This window comes from Gadus chalcogrammus, chromosome 17, assembly GCF_026213295.1.
Source record: "Gadus chalcogrammus isolate NIFS_2021 chromosome 17, NIFS_Gcha_1.0, whole genome shotgun sequence".
In the NCBI taxonomy this organism is placed as follows: domain Eukaryota; kingdom Metazoa; phylum Chordata; class Actinopteri; order Gadiformes; family Gadidae; genus Gadus; species Gadus chalcogrammus.
Window position 1 is genome coordinate 11,206,810 of NC_079428.1, and position 26,456 is coordinate 11,233,265.

General features: G+C 48.1%; 3 protein-coding genes across 4 annotated transcripts; all 3 read left to right on the forward strand.

The window, feature by feature from the left end:
• Positions 1–194: 194 nt before the first annotated feature.
• Positions 195–9,154, forward strand: si:cabz01101003.1 (ubiquitin carboxyl-terminal hydrolase CYLD). The gene is made up of 17 exons (XM_056575644.1): positions 195–434; positions 593–835; positions 1,321–1,438; positions 1,713–1,870; positions 2,267–2,785; positions 2,954–3,059; positions 3,208–3,704; positions 4,139–4,304; positions 4,494–4,635; positions 5,301–5,423; positions 5,543–5,634; positions 5,804–5,867; positions 6,257–6,473; positions 6,885–6,993; positions 7,343–7,461; positions 8,069–8,276; positions 8,506–9,154. Exons 2-17 carry the CDS (start codon positions 668–670, stop codon positions 8,688–8,690), a joined length of 2,991 nt encoding a protein of 996 aa, XP_056431619.1. The 5' UTR covers positions 195–434; positions 593–667; the 3' UTR covers positions 8,691–9,154.
• Positions 9,155–9,240: 86 nt separating this feature from the next.
• emc4 (ER membrane protein complex subunit 4) lies at positions 9,241–14,953 on the forward strand. The gene is made up of 6 exons (XM_056575645.1): positions 9,241–9,437; positions 10,138–10,277; positions 12,091–12,205; positions 12,506–12,659; positions 14,044–14,204; positions 14,421–14,953. Exons 2-6 carry the CDS (start codon positions 10,165–10,167, stop codon positions 14,454–14,456), a joined length of 579 nt encoding a protein of 192 aa, XP_056431620.1. The 5' UTR covers positions 9,241–9,437; positions 10,138–10,164; the 3' UTR covers positions 14,457–14,953.
• Positions 14,954–15,743: 790 nt separating this feature from the next.
• On the forward strand, positions 15,744–24,189 carry lpcat4 (lysophosphatidylcholine acyltransferase 4). 2 transcript variants are annotated; one of them, XM_056575667.1, is made up of 14 exons: positions 15,744–16,083; positions 16,176–16,283; positions 16,637–17,000; positions 18,096–18,208; positions 19,066–19,126; positions 19,326–19,384; positions 19,785–19,819; positions 20,326–20,380; positions 21,066–21,148; positions 21,649–21,774; positions 22,002–22,158; positions 22,546–22,638; positions 23,001–23,136; positions 23,466–24,189. In XM_056575667.1, exons 2-14 carry the CDS (start codon positions 16,194–16,196, stop codon positions 23,648–23,650), a joined length of 1,557 nt encoding a protein of 518 aa, XP_056431642.1. In that variant the 5' UTR covers positions 15,744–16,083; positions 16,176–16,193; the 3' UTR covers positions 23,651–24,189. The 2 variants fall into 2 exon arrangements, with proteins under 2 accessions (XP_056431642.1, XP_056431643.1); XM_056575668.1 differs by having other exon boundaries at positions 15,744–16,081; positions 16,189–16,283.
• The last annotated feature ends 2,267 nt before the right edge of the window (positions 24,190–26,456 follow it).

A 26,456-nucleotide genomic window follows, 5' to 3' on the forward strand; every position in this document is an offset into this window, starting at 1 on the left:
TGTGTGTGTGTGTGTGTGTGTGTGTGTGTGTGTGTGTGTGTGTGTGTGTGTGTGTGTGTGTGTGTGTGTGTGTGTGTGTGTGTGTACCATAGAGTCTAGACTTCACCTTTGTAGAGCGTATAGGTGCGAAGGCACCGCCTCCTATATATACGTCAGCAGTCTTTCTCAGCTGCTGTTGGCCCGTTTCGGTGCCAATCAACTGCTTCCTGCTTCAAGCGCTGCGTTGTAATAAGTAACCATAACCAACGATGTAGAAACAAGTTCGTAGTCGATTTGACTGAAATCAGACGAAGCAACAATCATTTACTCATCACTTTTAACCGAGGTTTAGGCGAGAGGGATCGCCTTAAATACTTCTAGACGGCATTGCGCCAAGGATGAACCTTTGTAGAGCAAAGCGAGCCAGGAGTTGAAAACGCCTTGGTCTCTGATAGGTAGGAAGTTTCCCATAACACTCTATTATTGTCAAACTTTTTTATTCATATCAAGCTGAATATCACTGAATGAACCGAGTTGTGGCATACTTTGAGCCTTTTCCTAAAATAAATAATATGTATCTTTAAACGTTGGAATCTTGTGTTTGTTTCCACAGGTTTTCTCCGAGCATACTGCGTAAAATAAGTTGGATTTGGAGGAGTTGGTTTCCTCACACACACCCTCATACACAATGTCTGGTGGTCCGCAGCCACCCAGCAGGAGACGTCGCAAGATGTTCCTGATCAGCAGACACCTGAAGCTGCAGGATCAGTTGGAAGGAACCATTTGTTTGGAGAGGGGGAGCATCTGTCAGGAGCAGTCCACCCCCAGCTCCCGGGCGGACCAGAGCTGGGTGAAGGTAAACAGAAACGCCCCTTTATCGATGCTATTATACCTTCATGACTCAACCGCGCATTGTTTGTTGGATGAAAACAACTATCACAACCTTTACATAAAAAATTGGAAGAACGTTCTGACGAGTGGGATTAGACATTTGCTGTAAAATATAATATATAAGATGCTCAACAAATGCAACCATCGCACCAAACCCACCATTATCAATCTCTAAAAGAGGATGGAACTACCGAGTGAGAATAATATTATAATATATAAATATAACCACACATTTCGTCCTCCCGTTAAACACACCGCTGCTGTCCAGCGGACATTGATCTACAAGCATGGCAATAAAGCTGCGTCCAAGGTGACGAATGTGCGAGAATATCTTTATCACAAGTTAGTGAGCTAAAGGAAAACGGTTGAAATGCTGAGAATAAGACGGTAGATCCAATCACAGCTCAAATAAAAGGATAGTTTCAATCTTTTTGACCTCTTCTCTCCTAGGTGTTGGATATCGGCGTGTTGGTGAGGATAGACAGGATCCACCTGGTAGACATTCCCCATGACCTCAGCGGCCTATTGGAGGCCGTCCCTGAAGCGGAGGCCCGCCTTAAACTGTTCGGTAAAATCAACACGATGATAAACGTGAAACGCAGTAAAACATTAACTTACATTTAAAAATCGGTCAAAAATCGGTTCAATAACTTGAACTAAGACGAAAAGTGTAAAACGTTAAGATTATAAATGCCATGATGGGCAACAAAATTCTTTATAAGTACAATTAAGTAGCAATATCATTATTGATTGGTTTGACATTAGTAGAAATGTTACACTGCAGAATATTGCATGTTTATAACGATTATATTGCACCGGATGTGTACTGGGCTGTCTCTCAGGCAACCCGCTGAAGCTGCGTCAATTGGCTGCCTTACCCCTCGGCGCCGCCCTCATGGTGCAGAGGAGCCAATCAGATGAGTTCATGGAGGCGGAGCTTCGCTTCAGAGGCCCAATGACCAGAGGAGGCTCGGCCATCATGTTTGGGGTCGAGCTCAAGGTAAGGAGTAGCATAGATTTAGCTTAGTTGTCTCTATTAAAGGGCCCCTATTTAACTACCTAAGGTGGGACGATGAATAGCCAGATGCCCTCCTGATTGAGTTGGGTTGATTCTGATTGGCTTGTAAAGCCAATCAGAATCAACCCTTTCTTGAGGAGGGCATCTTGCTCACGGGGTTTGGGTTCAAACCCAGTACTTTTCAGCAGAGAGTCGACCCCCCTAGCAAACTACAGTACCCTGCAGCCCTGCTCTATATTTATGATATTTAATGTGTTCATATATGCTACAGTGTAGCAGGATATGTAGCTCTCTCTGCACCTGCTTAAAGTGTTCATGTCAGCAATGTCTTAAGTTTCTTTCTTTCTTTTCTTTCGTTGTTCTCTTACCTTCCTGTAGGGGGCGGCGGCGGGTCACGGGGTGAGCAGCTCCTACAAGGGCCAGTCCTACTTCATCTGCCCCAAGGCCTCTGCCCTCTTCGTACCGGCTAACCGCATCCATGTACGGCGGTTGTCACGCGGCAACGCTACGAACCCAGGTCAGGAACACGCCGGCGGAGTCACCACCAACAACAACTACAACAACAAAGGTCACCGCGGTAGCGATGACCACCCCAACGCTCCTCCTCTTCAGCACCAGCCGCCGGCACCGCAGCCTCGCGCAGGCGTCCGCGCTAGCTTCCACCAGCGCCGCGAGGGCCAGCCTCTAGAAGCCGTTAGCATTCTGCCACGCACGGCGGATTCGGCGCCCGTCCACGCCCCGAGCCAAGCCACGGCAAGAGCTGCCTCCCCCCCCTTGCTGCAGGTGTGCCAGCGGGTGTGCTTCACCCTGGAAGACAGGGTCCAGGGCGGGGAGGTGCGCTACTGTGGGCCCCTGCCTGGTCGGGCCTCCCCGGGAACGTACGTGGGAGTACTGCTGGTATGTGTTGTTGTATGCAGATGAAATGATAATGCTTATGGTACTCAGAGGGAAATGTGTTAAATCAACAGGTTATGACCTTCACTGAACATGGGTTGGTTAGCGTGTTTGAGCGTGCTGTTGGCTTGTTTTGACCTTTGGCTAGCGTCTGTGTTTCCTAATTCTCAGGATGCTCCATTGGGCAACTGGGATGGCCATTATAAAGGGGAGAGGCTGTGTCTGATCCCCAGCCCCCTGTATGGGCTACTGCTGCCCATCGCTAAAGTCTCCCAAGGTACTAGGATTCACCTTTAATGTAGGGGCCTCACCTAGTCCTGTTGCTTAAGGATGCTTACGAGATGAGACAACCTCGAACACAGTCTACGATCTATCTAGCTCTATCTTTCATCTCTCTTTTTCTCTCGGTCCGTCTCCAACCACAGAGTCCAGATCAAATCGTCTTCCAGGACCGGTCCCCTCCAACCCTAAACCCATTCTAAAGCCGCCTCCCGTCTATAGACCTAGCCCCTCCCTCTCCCCCACACCCATCCACCCTCCTAAAGTGGCCTTGATGCCCCCCAAGCTCCCCTCCCCGAAACCAGCCCTGAATACCCCACCCTTACCCCCTCCCAAGCAGCCCTACAAGGTCCTCCCCCCGGTGCCGGTCCCACCCCCCAAACCCCAGGCTCTGCCCTCGCCCATCACCACCACCACTGCGGACCAACCGTGGCCCCCCAACGGCGAGCCCGCCCCCGCCTCTCCCGCCATGCTGTCGCCGGGCGGAAGCGAGGACGGCGGCTGGAGGGACCGAGGGACGGATGTGGCGATGGCGCTGGAGGTGGGGTCCATGGTGGAGGTGAACGACCCGCCCCTTTTTGGAGTGATCCGCTGGATTGGACGAATCAGTGGGATCAACCAGACGGTGGCCGGACTCGAACTGGTACGACGGGAAAGCTGTTGTTGTTGTGTTTGCTCGTCCACCAGCGTGTTCACAGCCAAACTGCTTGCTACGGATTAGAGTCTGTCCATATTTGAAACCGAATATTAAAGGGGACATATTATACCGCCAGGTGTGAGTGTGATTAGCCGTTACAAGCCGTTTGAAAATCGGCCTCTTCTGACATCACAAGTGGGCGTGTCCACCTAGATGTGTGCTGGATCGATCCGTCTACCAGCCTACCTAGTGAACTGTAGCAAACGTTGCTCATCTATCTATCGTAAATCTAGGTGGTCGCGCCCACTTGTGACGTCAGAAGAGGCTGATTTTCAAATGGCTTGTAACCAAAACCTGGTGGTAGAATATGTCACCTTTTTAAAAATAAAAAAAACTTGTTCAGGTTTATTGCAATAAAACATGCAAGCGTCCTCTCTCAGGATCAGGAGCTGGCCGCGGCGACGGACGGCAGTTACCTTGGCAACCGGTACTTCCGCTGCCCGGCAAACAAGGGGCTGTTCGTCAAACTACGCAACTGTAGGCGGGACTCCAGGTTCCCGGCGCCGGAGACGCCTGTCAATCAAGTGGAGCGATGCAACTCAATAGGTGAGTGGGAGTGAGTGAGTGTGTGTGAGTGAGTGAATGACCTCTTTAAGTGTTTGTAATCTCGGTTATGTTTGCTTGTCCTTTCCACATGGAGTCTTGCGTTGCCATGGCGCTTATCGCCGTTTATTGGCCCGGTCGTGGCGTGTGTGTGACCTTGTCGTTTGTGTTGCCACGGTGATTGCGTGTCAGCGTTTGCGGAGTGGGGCAGTGAGCGTGTGGAGGAGCCCACCGCCCCTCTGGAGGGGGGGGAGGTGCTGGAGGTGCTGCAGGGCTGGAAGAGAGGAATACAAGGCCACCTGAACTCCTGCTACCTGGACGCCTCCCTCTTCAGGTACCACAGCCCCCTGTCAATCACCCGTCCACCCCCCGTCCTCCATCCATCTATCTGTTCATCCATCCATCCATCTATCTGTTCATCCATCCATCTATCTGTTCATCCATCCATCTATCTGTTCATTCATCCATCTATCTGTTCATCCATCTATCTATCTGTTCATTCATCCATCTATCTGTTCATTCATCCATCCATCTATCTGTTCATCCATCCATGTATCTGTTCATCCATCCATCTATCTGTTCATCCATCCATCTATCTGTTCATCCATCCATCAATCTGTTCATTCATCCATCTATCTGTTCATCCATCCATCTATCTGTTCATTCATCCATCTATCTGTTCATTCATCCATCCATCTATCCGTTCATCCATTCATCCATCCATCTGTTCATTCATCCATCTATCTGTTCATTCATCCATCCATGTATCTGTTCATCCATCCATCTATCTGTTCATCCATCCATCTATCTGTTCATCCATCCATCTATCTGTTCATCCATCCATCCATCTGTTCATCCATCCATCTATCTGTTCATCCATCCATCTATCTGTTCATCCCTTCATCCATCTGTTCATCCATCCATCTATCTGTTCATCCCTCCATCCATCCCCCATCAGGAGCCTTAATGCCCCCCTCTGTTCTGTGTCCCGCCCCACAGCCTGTTCTCCTGCTGCAGCTCAGCCGACTGGGTGATGCTGAGCCCCCCTGGCCCCTCGGAGCCCCCGGGCTCCGGCCGGGCCAAGGACCTGCTCCGCTGCGAGATCGTCAACCCCCTGCGCAGGTCTGGTCCGCGCCGGTCCCCGTGTAGCGCTGGTTCTAGCGTCCCGGGCCCCTACAGGGGGGCCCCGGGCTGGGAGTCAGGGGGTTACTGATGAGTTGGGTCGTACTCACCCCCTCCAGGTTCGGCTACGTGTGCGCCAGCAAGACCATGTCCCTGAGGCTGCTGCTGGAGGCGGACAACCACGACGCCGGCTTCACCAACCAGGAGAAAGGTGTGTGTGTGTGTGTGTGTGTGTGTGTGTGTGTGTGTGTGTGTGTGTGTGTGTGTGTGTGTGTGTGTGTGTGTGTGTGTGTGTGTGTGTGTGTGTGTGTGTGTGTGTGTGTGTGTGCGAGGGCTCAGGGTGAGAACAAGAATGTGAACCTGCTGCTGCTGTGTTTCAGATCCAGAGGAGTTCCTCAACATGCTCTTCCAGCTCTTTCACGTGGAGCCACTCCTCAAGATCCGGTGAACACACCCTTCAGTGTGTGTGTGTGTGTGTGTGTGTGTCAACTATGTCAAAGAGTGTTTTCAGTTGTTAAGTTACTAGACGCTGAGTAATGTTGAAAAACAAGTCAGTTATAGTTAGTTCATAGTTTCATGTTTCCAAAAGAATTCACGTCTCTCTTAGATGTTTTATTCTGAAGTTTCGTATTTTATTTTGAAGTTTTGTGTTTTATTTTGAAGTTGCATGTTTTATTTTAAGGTGAATTATGTTAACCTGAAACATAACTTTAGGCCTTCTGTCTTCCTGTCTGTCTGTCCCTGCTAACTTGTCTCTCTCTCTCTCTCTCTCTCTCTCTCTCTCTCTCTCTCTCTCTCGCTCTCGCTCTCGCTCTCTCTCTCTCTCCCCCCAGATCCATGTCCCAGGAACCCCAGGAGTGCCACCTCTACCAGCTCTTCCCTCCGACCGCACTCCCCCACTCTCCCGCCTTTCCCCTCCCCTCCCCTCCTCTCTCCCCCTCCCTCTCCCCGCCCCCCGCCCTCCCCCAGGGCCCGGGCCCCATGCGGGTGGCCAGCGTCCAGGCCATGCTGGACTCCTCCTTCCTCCACACGGGACTCAAATTCGTGGAGGTAACCACGCAGAACCGTGTGTCCAGACCGGACAGGAAGTGCTCCGTCACAGTCCCTCCTCCATCGTCATCTCACTCTTTTCATTGGTTGGAATGTTAGGCCTGCCGGCTCATAATTGATGACATATAAGGTGTCTTTTTATTATCGCAGTATGCTCGCTTTCACTACCGTTACACTGTAATGTGCGTTTTGAAGGTTTAAGATGTTTAGTCTCTGGTGATTTATTGTTCTGCTTGATGTTTGTGATTGGATGTATTGTGAGTTTTTCTTTAATGTGTGTGTGTGTGTGTGTGTGTGTGTGTGTGTGTGTGTGTGTCTGTGTCTGTGTCTGTGTCTGTGTGTGTGTGTGTGTGTGTGTGTGTGTGTGTGTGTGTGTGTGTGTGTGTGTCTGTGTGTGTGTGTGCTCCCCAGGCCCCCTCCTGTCTGTTGCTACTGATGCCCAGGTTTGGGAAGGACTTCAAGATGTTTGATGCCATCTCGCCCACACTGTCCCTGGACATCACTGACCTGCTGGACGACAGTACGCCCACTCTAGGAGTCCCTAGCTTTAGTTTCCGCCCTTGGTAGTCTATAGTTCTTGGACCTGTAGTGACTACTGTACCTGTACTACATGGGGATCACGTTGCACAGTGCTAGTTAATCGGCGGTTTCCGTGTGGAGAGTAGATTCTAAAACCATCAATACAGTCAAATTGGCTTCATTGAGATAACATCCATCTTCTCCTGTGAAATCAACATTATAGCTAATTATCCCTCTGTGTCTGTCTCTCGCTCTCTCCATGACTCTGTCACACCCATGTCATCTATGTATGTCTCTCTCTCTCTCTCTCCCTCTTCCTCTTCCTCTTCCTCTTCCTCTCTCTCTACCAGCGTTGAGACAGTGCAGTATCTGCCAGGCAGTGGCTGAGTGGGAGTGCTCTCAGTGTTACCCGGACCAGGACATTACACCTGGCCGCCTCAAACAATATTGTCCCACCTGTAACACACAGGTATATACACCTGTACCAAACAGGTTAATGCACCTGTAACACAGTTAAATACAGCTGTGTCAACCAGGGATAAATACACCTGTAACACACAGGTAAGTACACCTGTAACACACAGGTAAATATAACGTAACACATAGGTAATTCCAACTGTTACACACAGGTAAATACACATGAAACAACTGCTAAGGGTGCACTCACACACACTAGGCCATCTGGCCGTGGCCGTTGGCCGTCGCAACTGTGGCCTGGCCACGGTAGGCTCTTGTACATACGTCATCACGTCGTAACACGTCATCACCAAGCGTCCGCTGCATGGACCATAATAAAGACTTGTTGCCTTTATTATGTCCGTGGTCGTCGCATGGACTATACGTCATCCAGCTCAGGTTGCGTAGCGGTGCGTGTTTTGGCTCATTAGCATCTGTACCGTAGCGGCCCGGACTGTAGCAGCACATCTCTCCCAAGTGGCCAAATTGGCCTGGCCTGGCCAGATTGGCCACACTCACACTGGCCGATTTGAGCACGGTTAGGTGTGAAAACGCCAAACGGCCACGGCCAGATGGCCTAGTGTGAGTGCACCCTCAATCTCCTCTCAATGTCCCCCCAGGTCCACAGCCACAGGAAGCGGCTGGGTCACACCCCTGAGCCGGTGCGGGTCCCCGGGGGGCCGTGGGCGGGGCCCCTGCATGGCACCCGCCAGCGGTTGGAGCTGTTCGCCGTGACGTGCATCGAGACCAGCCACTACGTCAGCCTGGTGAAGCACGGGCCACGGCCCTCGGACTGGCTGTTCTTCGACAGCATGGCCGACCGAGAGGGTGAGACCCTGTCTGTTTGTTTGTTTGTTTCATTAATTTTAAAGTATTTATTGTGTTTCGATGAAATAGTTTAGGATAGAATGTTCCTTTTATTTTTATAAATAACCGCAAGGCGAATAACATCTCACCTGAGTTACTATGAACATATAAAGTCTATATTATACAAAAACAGTTATTGCAACAACATTTTACGGCGCTAAAGCTATGTCATACATGTTCCTTCCACTAGGTGGCGAGAACGGTTTCAACATTCCGCAGGTGAGAGCGTGTCCCGAGGTGGGCCGCTTCCTCAGCCTATCAGAGGAGGAGCTGAGTCGTGTTGAGCCCGCCTCCCTGCCTGAGCCCGCCCGCCGCCTGCTGTGTGACGCTTACATGTGTTTCTACCACAGTCCCGAGCTCAGCTTGTACAAGTGAAGGAGAGGAAACAATAAACAGAATATGCATGCATAAACACACAACATAGATGCACCCACACCCACATAGTGCCTTTAAATTACTTGTTAGAAACATACAGACAGCTTGGCTGTAATGCACAGCGCTGAAACTCCTCAGCCGATAACACCACAGAATAACATGCAATAATAACATGTATGTGTCTATATTTATAACTCCAATGATAGAGGGCCATTTCTTAAATAAAATGCAAAGAAGGATGTAGTAAATATTCTGTTTTTTTATTAGGTCTATATTTGACCTTGCAGTCCACAGCAATAAGCCTAGTCAGGAATATGTCCTTAACTCAGTCGTTTAAAAGTTGGTATGTTATACATACTTGTTCACTTATGTTGTTTTGTTTTGTTGCTTGTAAAATGACAATATAGGATGGAGTTATAGTTGTATAGTATTCGTATTTGTTAACCCGAAATGTATTTTTTTTTATGGGGTTTACAATGTGTGTTAATACTGATAATTGTTTTTTAAATGATAGTCGTTTAATAAAGCTGTCCCATCTCTTGACTATCTGCGCGTCGCCTGTATTTCCTGACGTATTCGCTAGAGAGCGGTCGAGACCCAGATACTATTTCCGGTACGTCATCATTTTGTGCCTACCAACAGCGAGCAGCACTCAATTCTTTCCTGTATAATTGTCTATAAGGGGACCAATTCCAGCGTTTCGTCCGCAATAAACGATCTTGTTCAATAACTTAACGTGTGCACAAGGTAAGAACGATAGTGGTTATAATTTTGTTCATGTCTATCTTGTCTGATTATCAGCCCATGGCCAGGTTTAGCCTTAGCTGTGGCTATGGTTAGCTTCACAGGGTAGCTATTGGACCATTCAGTCGTCTGACAGATGCATTCATTCACGGTGGCTGACAGTGAATTAAGATGCGTTTCATTAAGGAGTACGTAGGGGTCATCACGTAGGGGTAGACAAGTTAGGCAGCAGACATTGGGGAATCGATCCCCGAACCTTTCAGCACCCTTACCACTACATTAAATTGTGTGTATGTTAACTTGAACATTATGTGGAAATGACGAGAGTTCAAGAGTTGCAATGTTGTGTTATGGACCTCAAACACATAAAGGGGTTATTCATTGTCCGACACGGGTGACAGTGCTGTATGGTTTACTTTTGTAAACCATAGGTTACGTTTGTTCTAACCTATTCTACTTGCTGTAGTTTGGTCTGGCTTTGCGAGACTAGTTCTAACCTGACAGCGTCCTAGATCCGTGTATTGACATGAGTCACAATATATGCGTAATGTATATCTGCTTTTCTTTTAATTTTATTGACATTACAAGAATTCAAATCAAGAACTTTCTCCCCTTCACACAATCTACCCGTTATTTAGGGGGTGAAATGGTGTGTCTGACAACTGGAACGAAAACGAATAACTCTTTCGTTTATTGTTTTCAGGTATACGGGCTATTGCTGGCTTGATTGATGGCTTCGCCCGGCGGTCAAGGTGGAGGAGGGGGAGGAGCTCTGTCCACTAGGGGTGGAGCCGGCGTCCGCAGGATGAAATGGGCTCTGGAGCTGAGCATGGGCAACGCGCGGTAAACACATATTTTACACAGTTTAACACAGTCTATAAACACACATTTTCTAGAACAAAGACTATTGTTCACAGATTTTATCCACTGAGGTACATCGTAAAGACACATTTTATGCACTTAAGTCTACAGTTAACAGATTTTATTTTTTTAAAGTTTATGGTTAACAAATTTTTATACAGTCTATGGCTTAATCTAGCGACATCACTGGTGGGCGACTTCACCCCAGTCCTATAGCTTGTCCGCTGATATATGTGGTCTGTCTCACCCAGCAGTGTTGGAGTAACGGATTACATGTACCGGCGTTACGTATTTAGAATACAACTTATAAGTAACTGTATTCCGTTACAGTTACAATTTAAATAGTTGGTATTTAGAATACAGTTGCGTTGTTGAAATCAATGGATTACGTGACGATGCTTCTCCGTTTCGCTTGAGATGTGAAAGCGAACGCACCAGAGTCTGATCCAGTTCTAAAAAGCATACGCCTCTTTGGACGTAACGGGCACCCGCTCAACCGCACGCAGTAGGGGAATTATTGTTAGATTAGCGGTAACTCCAAGACTATCAGCGCATTGTCGTGGAAAACAATTCGTGGCTTAGCATGGAGCAAAGAGGAGACGGCATGTCTAGTGGATAATTGGACGGACACCCACATAAGACGTATGCTTCGAAAAAAAACATAAAAATGCCATTTAACACATTCAGCATCAGGATGAGAGAGTAGGAGTTCGACCGGTCCGCACCTGTGTGAAACAAATCAATATCAGCTCAGCAAATGCAGCCCGCTGGATATCCATGATTATTTACTTTCACAGACGCTTTCCTCACTTTTTTTTTTTATCTCGACCTTTGCACACATGTGTTGTTGACAAATTCGGAGGCCGTTGCGATTGCAATGTGAAAAGGAACCGCACCAAACCCCAAAAAATATATTTAGGGCGTGTGAATCTCGCTCGCACTCTCTCTATCTCTCTCTCTGTGTCTGATTTTACTCCTATGCACTTAGCCAAGTAAAAAAATGTAATAGCAAATTCTGTACAGAAACAGAATATTTTATGTTTATCTTTTTTCCCAAGTTTAACAGCTGAATAAATAGAGAAACTGAAAAGGGACAGCTGGTCTTATCTTGCATAAACATCATCAGGGGCGTAGCCACATGGGGGCCAGTCAGAGGGTGCCCCCCCCGCTGGCAACGAGCCTGGAAAAAGAAACGAACAGAAACGATGGATTGAAACGTTTATTCAATCCATTGTTTATGGCCTGACGGGCTGACACGCGGTGTGTGAGTTTTAAAATGGACGTTTTTGACAATCAAGTGCCACCCTAAATAAAAGACTGGCCCGAGCTGCCCTTATAGTCTGTGTTTCCCTACAGCAAATTATATAATATAGTGCACTATCAGGGAGACTTGGGCCTAACACATTCAGCCAGTTGGAACAGAAGAACCGAATTTGATGCCCCATTCCTACACTTAAAAAATGCAATTCAATGTGGAAGTAATCCAAGTATTCAGAATACAATCCCAACACTGTCAGCCAGTAATAAGAACCCGTGTCCTTTAGATACAATAGGTCGTTAGTCACACATTATCAACCAACTGGAGGTTGTCAATGCAAATCAGCAGGGCCGACGATTAACAAAGACTGCCACTTTTGTAACGTTTCAAATGGTGTGTGTGTGTGTGTGTGTGTGTGTGTGTGTGTGTGTGTGTGTGTGTGTGTGTGTGTGTGTGTGTGTGTGTGTGTGTGTGTGTGTGTGTGTGTGTGTGTGTGTGTGTGTGTGTGTGTGTGTGTGTGTGTGTGTGTGTGTGCAGGAGTCGCGTGGACCGGCAGGGAGGCCAGGGGGACGTGGTGTATCCTATCGGTTATTCTGAGAAGCCGGTCCCAGACAACAGCATCCAGGAGACGGACAAGAACCTGGTGGAGAAGGTACTATCCTCCCACTGCCTTACAACAGTCATGGTGACGATAGTAGTCAGATCAGGGGAGGGAGTGTATATGTAGACACTGGCCCCATTCAATTTGGCTGGAATGGCTTCAACATGAGAGGTTGATGTCATGCAGATGCTCGCTGAGGGATTGTGGGGGTTGTAGTTGGGGGCGGATTAAATGTGGTTCAGGTAAGCAGATTTGTTGATATGTTGTTTTACGGTCAATGATTTAAAACTTGGTTTAATTATTTTCAAATTTTATTTTTTCTCTGTCTCTGTCTCTCTTCCCCCCCTGCAGCGCTGCTGGGACGTGGCCCTGGGACCCCTGAAGCAGATCCCCATGAACCTGTTCATCATGTACATGTCGGGGAACACCATCTCTATCTTCCCCATCATGATGGTGTGCATGATGGCCTGGAGACCCATCCAGGCCCTCATGTCCATGTCTGCCAGTGAGTCCTGACCCCGCCGCCCACCCGCTTCCACCCTGGGGTGGGACCACTCCTACCTGGGGCCCCCTGTCCAGCCGGGGCTAGCTGGGCCGCTATGTGTAGCTATAGGTCTGCTTTAGGTCAGGGGATGGATGGATGAAAGCATGACGGATAAACGGTGGTTGTATGCATGGATGATAGATGGATAGATCTGATGTTCCTGTGTGTAAATAGTAGGGACGAGTTGGTCGCGACCGATTCGTTCACAACGAACGAATCCCGAACGTGAACGACAAGAACTGGTTCCCCAAAACAAGAAGAACTGGTTCTTTGATTCTTTTTTTTAACATAAAACAAAAATATAGTAACGTAAATAAAATATACAAGCGAACAGAGCTTCGTCTCGACGCGACCTTATATCGATTGAGTCTACAACGTTCTCAAAGATTCAGCCAATGAGAGGTAGCAATGGTGTTGCCATGGCACCTGGGTAGACAAATGACAAGGTGGTACCGTCGAATTTGCGCGCTTTCTCTGTCTGACGTATCTTGGGTCATACCATTCGACGTGGGGCCACTCATATATCCCCCTACATTTCCGAAAATAGACTTGACCTCCATCTGTTTATTGGATAAACGCATTTCCCAATCCCAGGAGTCTTTGCTCCATTCTACGTCAATTCAAGAACAAACAAAGAAATTAAACTGCAGTTCGTATTTTTTATTTATGACCATGAAAGTTCTGTAATGCCTGAATGATGAAGAATTAAATGTAAAGTAAAATCAAATTATAAATATAAAACCATGAATGAATAGAGAGTAAGCAAGTGGTATAAATATTGGTGGGACGTTTGGTTATACTATATTGTATATTTCGTTGATTTTCACGGGGGGGGGGGGGGGGGGGGACAGACAACTTTGAGATTCCCTGTCAAATGACGTAATCTGACGTAACGAACGAATCAAAGCGAACGGATCAAACGAACGAATCATTATAGTGAACTGAACTGAAAGAACTAGTTCCCGGAAACGAATCATTTTGCCCATCCCTAGTAAATAGTATAGATCAGTTTATGGATGTAGGAAACATGGATTCTAGGTGTATTGTGTGTGTGTGTATATGAAAATAAGTAATTATTGGATTTAATGCTTAAAATATGAATGTGTGTTACTATTAGTAAATGTATAGTTGCACCTTTATAGATGAATTAATATTAACCTGTGTGACTATGAATAAATGTATAGATGCACCCTTTTTATAGATTATTTAATATTAACCTGTGTGACTGAATAAATGTATAGATGCACCCTTTTATAGATTAATATTAACCTGTGTGACTGAATACATGTATCGATGCACCCTTTATATATGAATGAATGTTGACGTGTGTTCCTGTGTTCCTCAGCCTTCAAGCTACTGGAGAGCTCCAGCCAGCAGTGGCTTCAGGGGCTGGTCTACCTTGTGGGGAACCTCCTGGGCTCAGCATTGGCCATCTACAAGTGTCAATCAATGGGACTGCTGCCAACACACTCGTCGGATTGGCTGGCCTTCATAGAACCGCCTCTGGTAAAACTGACATTCAGATTTGAGTCATTTTCAAAAAATGAATGTAAATAGTAGGAATATAGAAGGAAGAAAGGCTGCGCAATGTATTGGAATTCAACGATTCATTTCACATATGATTTCAGTGTATGGAGAACCTTCATGGTTTCGTGTAAAGTATGTATAAGTGGTATATGTCGAGTCTAATCAAATGTATTGATCTGTGGTCTCTCTCCACAGAGAATGGAAATAATGGGTGGAGGAATGGTGCTGTAAGGAACACACCACATCCATACACATACTCACTCAATGAACACAAACAGAAAAAACAAACACACACCTGTTTGCTTGTACCGTTACTGGAAGATCAAAACGGACATCGGATTCAAGAGGCCAAGACCCAGGTCTTAATCGGGCCCGGCTTTCTGCTATAAAAGGGCCAGTTCCACAATAATGCACCATAACTAAAACTACCACCTTTGTGGAACCTGTTGAATGTGTGTTTTGTAGTTAGTTTTACTCCATGATGGCATTGACAAAGTATGATTTGGGGTGTTTTATTTTGTTTTTTTGAAATACCATTTTTCAATTTTAAGTTTTCAGCTTTCTCTTAGTTTTAAATCTAGGGAGTCAGCAGGTATGTGTGCGTCATGCTGTCTAACCATCATAACTAACGTATGTCTTTCTAAAGAAAAATAAGTTACAATGACATTTTTATTTATAACGACTAGCCGTATGATAATTCTTTCTCAAATAAAATGTTTGAAATTGTTTAAAATGACTGAGTCTCCCAAGTTAGTTTTTCGTTTCAGCAAAACATTTAAAGGTGTTTAATTCAGAAGGAAATTGGTTGAAATGTGAGATCTATCTAAAGTATCTGTTCATTTATATGGAACACATTTATCTCATGGTCAGTGTCTCCCACATGTTAATACCTTGTGTCCTCAGGAAAGGGGCTACCGATTTCAGCATTATAGTTTATTATTGGTTGTTCAGGTTCCCTTCCATGATCAATGTGGAGTTTTGGAGACACAAGGAAAAATTGGAATGCAGCCCTATGGCATTAGTGTGTGTATGTGTGTGTTTGATAGAGAGAGAGAGAGAGAGAGAGACTTGTTTGGGAGGGTGTGTGTGTGTGTGTGTTTGATAGAGAGAGAGAGAGTGTTTGAGAGGGTGTGTGTGTGTGTGAGAGCGAGAAAGAAAAAGGGAGAGAGTTTGAGTAGTTGGTATCGCAACACCTTGGTGAGAACAACAGCTCTGGGTGGGGTAGGAGTCGAACGAGAGAATCCAGGTGGAACAAAGCTTCCTTCTCCTTGGTGGGGATAAGATATTCATATGGCTTATGAGCACAACATTAGGGAAGCATTAAGGAACACGTACTAAAAGCTGTGTCTAAGAATTCCTAATATGAAAAGCGACTTTTAGATATTTATGTTATGTCATACATGTGACCATTTTTTTTTAATATAGAGAAACTCTCCCCCAATACACGCACATACACAGGAGGGTACGGGCGTGTTTTGAGGGATGGTTCCAGGGACCGGTCGGACCCGTAGGGTGGGCCGAGCTGTCAGATTTGGGGCGTGGCCGGCCGGGTTAAAGAGTAAGGTTTAAAGAACGATGACCTTCGCCACTGGCAGGTCTCCATGTGGTCCATGTGTGTACGGAGGACGTTGTGCTTTTTAATCAACTGTTTTCGCTTTATTTTTCACTCGTCTTTGTCTTTTTAAACCACAAACTTTTTGACCACGTTTTGCGTCACCGTATTTTTGTTGTTACGTTTGGATTTCACCGGTTCGCACGCGTTGCACGTCGCGTCCACCAGGCAGGCACTCAGTACGCACTTGTTTCAGTCGCAGTTCAGAGCAGCGACACGTATACCTGGAATATCACCCACAAGGGTAAGTGTTTGGACTCCTTCTTCGCGCCAGTTTTCGTCCTATATATCTTTAATGATCCTATAGTGACTTTGTCTGTTCTTAATTGTCATTAAGGTTTTTTTTTGTAGTCGCTATGGAGAAAAGGGACGGCCACGCCGCCACCACCGAGTACCCCCATCCGTTCATTCACCGGGTGAGGCTGCCCACGGCCCACCGGATCAAGGTGAGCACAGGACCGCTCTTATTGTGGAGGTAATGGAGGGGTCAACAGATGGCGTACTTATACCCCCCCCCCCCTTCCCCGAGCTGTACCGGTGTGTCATAACTAAAGAGATGAGCTGTTGCAGTTGTTGCACATACTGACAATACTCGTTTTGCAAGAAATTGGATTAATCACGCTGGCTGCACCTTTTTCTTCATATTTAAACAATCACCTGATTCGCAAACATAACGTGATCTTCTGCACAGGTTTTAAACCACAGGTTTTGAAATCGTAAAACTAGGAACGTTTACATAAGGAGGCTCCGCAGGAATGTTTTCTAATGCTATTTTCGTGTCTCTCTCCCCCGGCACCAGGGGATTATTTTGGGCAGCGTGCTGTTCCCGCTCCGCTTGGTTGTTGTTGTCCTGTTATTCCTGCTCATGTGGCCGATAGCACTGCTGCGAACGGCCGGCCTGTCCGAGGAGGAGCTGTCGCGACCCATCCGTGGCTGGCGATGCTGGCTGCTCCACGCGATGATGTTGAGCATCAACCGGGTCATGTTCTTCACCCTGGGCTTCGTGTGGATCGAGGTGAAGGGTCGGCGCGCTGACGTAAAAGAGGCCCCAGCGCTCGTGGTGGCGCCCCACAGCTCTTTCCTGGACATGGTGATCCTGATGCCCACCCAGCTGGCCACCGTGGTGTCCCGCTCAGAGAACGTCAACCTGCCCGTCATCGGAGGTAAGGCGACGGGTCTCGTTTGGGTTTGGGGTGGGCTCTGTCATTTCTTTGGGTCTAGGTTTGGTTTGGGTCTGCTCAGGCTATTGGTCTGGTCTTCTTCTGGTCACGACCTAGTCTGATTCTGGACTGGTCCAAGTCATGGTCTTCGAGACTCAAACAGGGTTGCTTTGCCCCACTCAGGTGGACCACCTTTGATGCTTGAAAACTCAAGCATACAAAAGTTCGAAAAGTTCTGAATGGGGAAGATGGAGCTAGATATTGGGATGGTTAGCTGAGGGGGCGGGTTGCAGCAGCATTGCATCCTTGACCTCATCCCCAGATTAGTTAATCTAGCTGCACCTTTATTGAGTCACCATTTAATGGTGGCGTGTTGATTGGGCAACTTGACAGCAGGCGGAAAGGGTTACACAGGGCAGGTCAGTGGTTCACAGCAGGAACCGAGAACCCAAGAGCAGGAATTTCTTGTTTTGGAGAGGAAATGCTCTGTATAGGAGTTGTAATTGGGACTGTCCCCTGTTCAGTCTCGTCTAGTGACTGGTGGGACTCCCAGTTGGAGAGTGTGGGATTCAATCCCCAAATATCTACCGCTAGGCATCACAGAGCAAGATGACCCCTACCTTAGGGAGAAAAGGATTATTCATGAAGAGTTATGCATGTGTGCAAATATGCATGCCTCAACACAAACACACCAGCATAAACAGACACACACACACACACAATTCCTCTGGGGCAAATCTGTCCACACAGCTGAAGGGAGAAAAACTTAAACATGCAAAGTACGCTGAAGTTAAACATTCTCTCTCACGCTCTGCCTAACTTCTTCACTTCCCCTCTCAGTGCCCCTTTCTATCTCCCCTCTCTCTCCCCCAGTCTCTCTCCCCTCTCTCTCCCCCAGTCTCTCTCCCCTCTCTCTCTCTCTCTCTCTCTCTCTCTCTCCCCCAGTCTCTCTCTCTCTCTCTCGCTCTCGCTCTCTCTCTTCCCCCCCCCCCCCCCCCCCCCCCCCCAGCCTCTCTCCCCCTCTCCCAGTCGTCCCGGGCTGGTCTCTCCCTGTGGTTTACTAAACGTGTTGCGTAACGTGTGTTGTTGTGTTCCCAGCCCTCCTGGGGTTCAACCAGTCTGTGGTGGTCAGCCGTAAGGACCCAGAGTCCAGGAGGAAGGCTGTGACCCAGATCAAGGAGAGGCTCACCTCCAACGGATACTGGCCTCAGGTGAGCACCCGTCTGTCTGTCTCTACTGCCTGTCTGTCTCTACTGCCTGTCTGTCTCTACTGCCTGTCTGTCTCTACTACCCGTCTGTCTGTCTCTACTACCCGTCTGTCTGTCTCTACTACCCGTCTGTCTGTCTCTACTGCCCGTCTGTCTCTACTGCCTGTCTGTCTCTACTGCCTGTCTGTCTCCACTACCCGTCTGTGTCTACTACCCTTCTGTCTCTACTTCCCGTCTGTCTCTACTGCCTGTCTGTCTCTACTACCTGTCTGTCTCTACTGCCCGTCTGTCTCTACTGCCCGTCTGTCTCTACTGCCCGTCTGTCTCTACTGCCCGTCTGTCTCTACTGCCCGTCTGTCTCTACTGCCCGTCTGTCTCCGCTGCATGTCTGTCTCTACTATCTGTCTTCAATGCCTGTCTATCTGTCTCTCTACCACCTGTTTTTCTCTACTCTATTACCTGTCTCCCCCCAGCAACTGTCTGTCTCTACTCTACCTGTCTGCTGTAGTCCTGTCTAGTTGGTTAGTCGTCGTGGATCCATGGGATCTTTTGTGGTCACCTTTAGAGACCTTCATCTTATCTTGGCGATCCGCTTGGTGTTTTTGTTTGTTGTTCCTCATTGACCTCTTTGGCCTGAGTTTTGTTTGTGAAACAAATAGTTCTAAACTGCCAGGGTTTTGTGGTCGATTCGTACCGGGGCCAGGCCAAGAATTATATGCACTCATGCTGTTTAACACTTGGATTAGAGTGTCATTCAACTAGCCTCTTTATTCTTTGGCTTTTAGTTGTTGTGGGTGGGGTTTTCAGGTGTGTCTGCTGTGTTTGTGTGTGTTAATGATGATGTGGGTTGTGTTCTTTAGATGCTGATATTCCCAGAGGGCACCACCACCAACGGGACAGTGCTCATGAAGTTCAAACCCGGTACGTTGGATCGCTTTGGTCTCTGTCCGTCTCTCTACCGGATTCTCCTTGTCTCCCTGTTGCTCTCTCTCCCTCTCACCTTGTCTCTGTCTCTCGCCCCTCTCTTTCCAGCCAATCAGATCTCTCTGACTGATCTTTTCTGTCTTTTTGTCTCTCTGAAATCCCTCCCCGTCCGTCTCACTAACTCATCTGGTTCCAGGTGCTTTTCTTGCGGGAGGTCCAGTCCAGCCGGTGCTGCTGTCCTACCCCAACAAGCTGGTGAGAGTTCACACTCACAAAACACACACACGCCCCCTCACAACGCCTGCACCGTCACCCACCTCACACAAGATATCAGACGGGTATCACTCATACTGCAGCAACTATCACTTGAACGACTGAAAAAACGGTTGGACATTTGAACGGGTGTAAAGAACAAACTCCAATCGTTTGTTGTACCAAAAAACAAATTAAAAATTAAAAATCTTCTTGCCCCTGCTCCCGGTTAAGGACTTTGACATTGGGGAATCGTTATAATGTGTTTGCTTTTTAAGGCGAGGTCTGTTTGTCTGTCCCCTCGTGGTGGTTGCATGTAGGTCATTGATTTATTATGGCCACACACACGCCGGTGGAACTTCCTGTTCGCTGCTTAATCAAGCCATCTCTGTGTTGTTGCTAGGATACCATGCGCTGGACTTACAAGGGGACCACTTGGTGAGTCCCGACTATTTGTTTCTTGTTTTCAACTTCATTTGCACAGCCTTTAAGTTGGTCTCAACGGGTTTCCACTTTAGACTGTAGGGTGTTATGATGGACACTGTTCAAGGGCCCCTATTTTACCACCAGGTATGATTTTGATTAACCAAGTTCACTATGTACCAACTGGTAGGCTGATCAATCCATCAGGCAAAATGGTGGAAACTCCCCACTTGATGTCACAATGGTAGATTTGATTATGGCCTCACCTGGTTGGGAGGAGCTCTTTAAGTTGTCTTAATGAATATAAAGACTACACGCCCTTTTGAGTAACGACTGTAAATTAAGATATTAGACCAGAAATATTAGCATGGGCCTGTGATTGGATGTACTACACTGACCCACCCTAGAACCTAACCAATCGGAACACCTTCTAAGGCTCCTCCCACCAGTGATTGGCCCCATTGCAGTTCGGTGTTGACTGTCTGGTTAACTCGGTGTATTATTGTCTGTCTGCTCATCAGGGTGGAAGCCCTGTGGCACACCATGTCCCAGTTCTACACCCGGGTCACAGTCGAGGTAAGACCACACACCGTTAGATCCCTCATGGCACGAGATCTCATTCAGAACGAGATCTCCTTCAGAACGAGTTCTCGCCAGAGAGGAAAATAAGTCTGCGTTTCCACTGCAGGGTGCGGAACGGATCGCTCCGCGAAGGTGCGGTACGGGTTGCGCTTCCACCGGCAAAAGTGGGCGTGACCCGGACTTGGCTGTACCCGTTTTGGCCTCGTTTTCAGGACTCCTCCGTTGGGGTACTGAAAACGAGACGAGACGCCTGAAAGGGTCCCGGGAAAATTCTAGCTACACACCCCCTCTGTTGATTGGTCGACAGAATCATCACTTCCGGGCGACGTGGGGATAAAAACAAACAAACAGTAGCCTCGAGGTATTATTCTTTACAATTAACATGTCGCGTAAAACGCTTGCTTGGGCGAACAAGGAGGTGGAGACGTTCGTCTGCATTCTTGGGGAGGTAGACGTTGTTTACGATGTTTACGTAGCTGCCGCGGCGATCGACATCCGGCCTACCTTAAAGGGTACTGTCGGCGGTGGAAACTCGACCTCGGAACTGAGCTGGGCTATACCGGCCCCTCCCTACCGCACCTTTGCGAACTGAACCGTTCCGTACCCTGCATTGGAAACGCGGCATAAGAAGTCGTTTTTTTTTGGACGTGGTCTGAGTGTGTGCGTCGTTGTTTTCCAGTACCTTCCGGTGTACAGTCCCTCCCAGGAGGAAAAGGACGACCCGAACCTCTACGCCAACAACGTCCAGAAACTTATGGCCAGGTAAGACATGCCACCTTTTATGACCCGAATGTGAGTCAAGTCATTGTTCATCGACTCGTACTTAATTGACTCCCTGCTGTTGAATCAGCGGAAGCCATGTATTTATATTTGAGACGATGAATATGGATCGTTGTATTTTTCTAATTTCGAAAATATTGTATTTGTCTGGTTTGTTGCCATGTGCGAAAAAGGTGGGTGGCTAAAAGGGATGGAAATTTACTTTTTTCGGATGTTGACAGTAATGGTTGTGGAACTGTGCTGCGCCGTATGACGACTGTATTGAATATGCAAATTTGATCGGACCTGACTGGAAAGTATTACCCGACACAGTGGCGGATGAAGTGACACGATTCACCCGCCACCCTACAAATTCACCCGCAAATGGCGTGTGGCGGGTGTTAATTTCCATCCCTGGTGGCGAATCACCCTCTTCTTGTAGTAGTCTGAACAATGCTAGACAGAGGCGGAGTTACAAAACCCCTAATTGTACCACTCTGCAGTTGTCTGGGGCTCCCGGCTACAGACTACGTGATGGAGGGCCGGGTGCCGGTCAGGAAGCTGGGGGGTCTCTCCCTCCCGGTGGAGCCCCCTGCCAAGGCTGCCCTGTCCCTGCTTCGACGCGATGGGTGAGTGGGTGTGGGGCTAGAGGCAGAGTTCAGTTAAATGGGGGAGGAGTTGTCAGTTCCTGGTGTCCTCACCGGCTGGCCGAGGATTTCAAAGAATGTAAACACTCGAAGGTGTTTCCCTTTTTGGATGCAAGCGGTCAAAATGGCGCATCAGCGTTGATGTCATATCCTGCGTGCACTGGGTGTTCCAAACGCCCTTTAAACCCTTCCCTTCCTCCCGCCCTCAGCGTGTGCGTGGCCGAGGCCCTGGCGGCGCTGCGTGGCGTGCTGGACGCGCGTCTCTCGGGCGCCCTGGGCCTGAAGGCGGGGCCCGAGGAGCTGGCGGCCATGTTGTGTCTGGAGCAGCCGCTGACCGCCGGGCAGATCTGCGCCCTCTACACTAAGGTAAGGGGTGCTCCCGAGGGCCAGCCACGGGCCTCGAGGCCTGCCCGCTGCTTGAAGACGGTACGGGGTCCCCCTCAGGGTCATCGAGTGGCCCCCAGCCCTTGTGGGCCCCCAGCACTGCCCGCTGCCTAATGAAGCGTGTTTGGGGACAGAACTGATCAGTGTGTCATTTTTGGATGAAATTGCTTCGTGTACTTTTATGTTTTATCTCTTGTTTTAAATACGTTTGAAGGTCCTACTGGGCGCCAGTGGGACCCCTGTGTCCTAGAGATGTTTGGTTGCACAGCACTGGACATGTTCAGGAGTTGTTCTTCTTTATAGATTGATGTGTGGGTCTTTAAACGCCTAGGAACGACTGGTTATATGTTGTGCTCTGTTTAATTTCAGGACAACACGGTGGACCTCAGACACCTATACCTCAGCCTCTCCACGGCCTCGGGCTTCACGGCGTTCAAATCCATCCTGCATGTGGCGTTCAACGTATGTCCCTCAACTCCTCTTGGTTGTTGTCCCCTAGATTTCCGAAACCTTTTATGCACACAAACCCAATGAAATGTTTAAATAGTGATATGACTGAAATGTTTGTGTGAAAATCATGTCACCTTTCTCTGGTGCTGTTGAAAGTCAGCTCAAGTTTCAACAAATAGTAGAAAAAAAGATGTTCCCAAACTAAGTCCTTTCACAACCTGCATGTTTGTATATGTTTTAATATACGCTACTATGCCAATAAAAACATGATGATAAAAAAAACTTGGTGCACTTTGCACTAATTTGATTTATCCATGTGACAGACGCGTTGTTGGAGCCTGTTTTTGTTGAACGCATCCCAACTTGTCTTGCAGATGTACGACCCAGAGTGCCGAGGCCACCTGCCTGCAGAGGCGCTGTCTGGCCTCATGGGGGCACTGTTGGGCGCTGCACAGCGCGACACGGCTCAGCTCTATGCCGCTGCATCCAGGGATGACCAGCTTACTGAAGGTGGGTGGACCGGTTATATTCAATGTAATAAAAATAACGGTTGACTTTGAAGTTGATGAATTATCATGTGAAATGACCCAATCCATCTGTTTTCTTTTGAATATTGCATTAATCATATTTCTTTAGTTTAGTTTATGTTTCCCAACACTGGCAGATTTAAATATAAATGTATCCTACATCATATGGGCATAAATAATATAAACAAATAATACATTTTGGGCATTTCCATATATAAACTTGTTAAAAAAATGTCATGGACCGTTTCGGTCATCTCAAATAAAACCGGTGATTAGAGACTAACAGTTGTTGTGTCTTCATATCCCTTTCAGAGGATCTGCTGAGAGTGCTCACAACCCACCCGACCTATCAGGTGGTGGTAAACCAATACCTGAAGCCTGAGGAGGCGGGCTCTCCGCCACCCTGCTCCTCCTCCACCAATGGGAAGGTGGTCAACAACAACAGAAACATGTCCAACGGCAACACGACTCCCTCGTCCAATAAGAAGACAGACTGAGGCGTGTGTGTTCGGGGCATCTTGCGAGTGCCTTTTGTGATCAGTTTTTCGTGGCAGGCAATAGGCCTGTTGCTAGGCGAGTCCTGTGACTTCCTACGGTACATTCTGCTCAAACACAACTCTGGGCTTGGTAGAAATAGTTTATTTTCTCCTAAAGTGCAATAATGTTTCAGCAAAGCTGTGAAGGAGTTATGCAGATTTATTTTAAATCTTTTGTTAATACATAGAACTATTTTTATGTTGGAAGGAATCTGACTTTTTAATGAAAAGCCATAAAGTCTGTTTACTAAATGCTCCGATCATAAGCTGATGTATATTCATTGACTTCCACAGGGCCAAAAAGGGAAACATTGTGTCGCTATGGTGTAAATCATTTTTATATTTTCTTTACCTCCTTGGCGGCTTGCCTGCATGTGTGTGTTGAATCCATTGTTGTTTGAAACTGTTTTATGTACAATAAGTGTTTTTTGTATGCATATTAATATATTTTTACATTCAACCTATTAAACTGTGAATCTTAAATTATATCCACACGTCTAGCGGTCTCATTTTATTGGCGTTACAAAAATGTCTCAAAAGTGCATCTCATATAAAGGCAGGCATACCCACACCATCCTTCGCTCTAAGCACCACCCTTATGATCTACTGCCTTCTTAACCCTCCAATGTCTCCTCCCAACCGATGACCTCGGCTTACCCCAGATGAGAAATCTTCCACCTCGTTGAGTAACTTCGGCTGCACCTTCTCATTTCCCATCTTGGGAATCTGTTACGCTCCCTGGCTGTTCCCTCCCGTCCCGCGGCTACTGTTACACGTTGCTTGCTGCGCTTTTCCCGGTCAGGATTCGGTTTCCTCGAGCCCCCTCGGTCTTCCTCCCCATCGACCCTTCCCCTTCTTGATCTTTTTGTCGGACTCGGGATCTTTTCCTTTTCGTCTTCGTCATACATTCGACACTTCCTTCGTTCCCTCACGGGACTCTGGAGCGGGACGATGTCGCCGTTCTCTTTCACTGCAAGTCCCCTTGACCTTTTCCTCGGACTTGACATCCTTTCCTCATTCTCGTCTTCTTTCCTCTTGTCGTCCGTCGGACCATTCCTTAGTTCACCCGCGGGACTTGGTGGGGGACTGCCGGGGGCGTCCTGATTCGCCGGATCTCTTTTCAACCGCCTCGTTGGCCTCGGTGTGTGCAGACCTGGCGTGTCGGACAACGCAGTTATCTCTCTGGGCCCGGACCCTACTTTCCCCAGAGCGGTGGTCCTCCGTCGGGGCAGCCTCAGGGGGCTCTGCGTTTTGCTACGGTTCCTCAGCCTGGGGCTGGTCCTGGGAGCCTTCTTGGACGTCATTGCCATCTCCCTCTCCTCTGTTTTACTCTTATTCGAATTTTCCATTCTCTGTTTGGGCGTTAAACCTGATTTTTCAGTCAATAGAGTTTTAGCCCTTAAATCTCTGAGTGTGAAATTGTAAATTGCCCTTTCCTTCTCTTTCTCTGTCGGGAGTTTATGTCTCTTCATTCTGGTCAGATGGACTGACCCTGGATTAACACAAGGGATTGCCATGGGACATAATTCGGGGCCTGAGAAAAGCACCTTCCTCGGCCTCCCTCGCAGGGATTTATCTGGGGTTTTGTGGCTGCTTTCCTCTCCTGGAGTTCGTGCGTTTTCTAGTCTTTGCTTGTAGTCTTCCAGAAGAAGACTTGCAGTCCCGTTTTTGCCTGAGGATGATGATGATCTTATTGTCTTGAACTGCAGAGTCCACCTTGGACTACATCTTCTATTAGTACTGCAGGTGTTGGATGTCTGACAATTCTGATGGATTTTAAGGTCACTAGGTCTGGTCACGGTCTCTAACGTTCCTCCCTCGTCTAGTGGCCAAAGCCTTCTGCTTATTTTCCGTAACGATTTACCTCTTTTTATTGGGCTGGAAATCTTGATTTGGTCCTCCTTCTTTCGACTTTCGTTTCCCTCTCTCACGGAACGCGATGGGGACAGGATGGGACTGTCCTCCCAAGCGGCTGCCTCATGTGCTTCACATGCCTGTGGACTTGCATATGTGTCACCTGCGAAAGTTTCTTTCTCTGCTCCCACCTCCTCTCTACCTTCAGAACTGGCTCCTGTCAGGGGTCCAGAAGGGAAGCCGCCTGGGATCATGTCGAGGTCGAGGGGCGTGGCCCGTTCCCCCAGTGAGGGAGGTGAAGCCCCCGGCGCCTGCTGGTTTTCTGGATGCACAATGCCATGTTCAGAAGTCAATGTGCTAACGGCTGGTGGTCGTTGCGTATACATTGTTGCCCTACACCCCTCCGCGGGTCCGGTAGAATCTGTGGACGCAGGTCGACTCTCGAGGTAGCCTGGGCATGACGAGGCGGCTTCATGCACTTCTTCACTGCGAACCACAAGAACGGCTTTGTCTTCAGGTTGCACCAGCTCGCGATCTGCAGACGCATATTCTGCGTTATCAGCAATGTCTAATGGGGGGAGGCCGGTGTCATCAACCTGAAAATCTAATTCAAGAAAGGCTTTGGATGCGTTCACACTCATGTTCTCTAATAGGGCGTAAGTTCCAGCATCCACAAGCAGAGCGGCCATGCCTCTTGCGCCATCTGAATATCGATCCTTGGATGAGGCAGTGCTCTGAGCAAGATCCCATGGTTCCCCGTCTCTCCAGCTGGGCAACTTGTCATGTGTGACGCCCAGCAACCCTTCCTCGGACGGAGCAGGTCGCAACTCGCCGCCGTCCAACGCGCCTCCCTCGTCCTCTTCCTGCGTCTCGTTCTCTGGATCTTCTCTCCTCTTTGGTTCTGCTGAGATGC

Coding starts and splice junctions, on each gene's coding strand:
- lpcat4 (XM_056575667.1), top strand. CDS start 16,194: ATGGAGAAAAGGGACGGCCACGCCGCCACCACCGAGTACCCCCATCCG. Junction 16,284..16,636: donor CCACGGCCCACCGGATCAAG/GTGAGCACAGGA, acceptor CCCCGGCACCAG/GGGATTATTTTGGGCAGCGT. Junction 21,775..22,001: donor TCCCTGCTTCGACGCGATGG/GTGAGTGGGTGT, acceptor TCCCGCCCTCAG/CGTGTGCGTGGCCGAGGCCC.
- si:cabz01101003.1 (XM_056575644.1), top strand. CDS start 668: ATGTCTGGTGGTCCGCAGCCACCCAGCAGGAGACGTCGCAAGATGTTC. Junction 3,705..4,138: donor CGGTGGCCGGACTCGAACTG/GTACGACGGGAA, acceptor GTCCTCTCTCAG/GATCAGGAGCTGGCCGCGGC. Junction 6,474..6,884: donor CGGGACTCAAATTCGTGGAG/GTAACCACGCAG, acceptor TGTGCTCCCCAG/GCCCCCTCCTGTCTGTTGCT.
- emc4 (XM_056575645.1), top strand. CDS start 10,165: ATGGCTTCGCCCGGCGGTCAAGGTGGAGGAGGGGGAGGAGCTCTGTCC. Junction 10,278..12,090: donor CTGAGCATGGGCAACGCGCG/GTAAACACATAT, acceptor GTGTGTGTGCAG/GAGTCGCGTGGACCGGCAGG. Junction 12,206..12,505: donor ACAAGAACCTGGTGGAGAAG/GTACTATCCTCC, acceptor CCCCCCCTGCAG/CGCTGCTGGGACGTGGCCCT.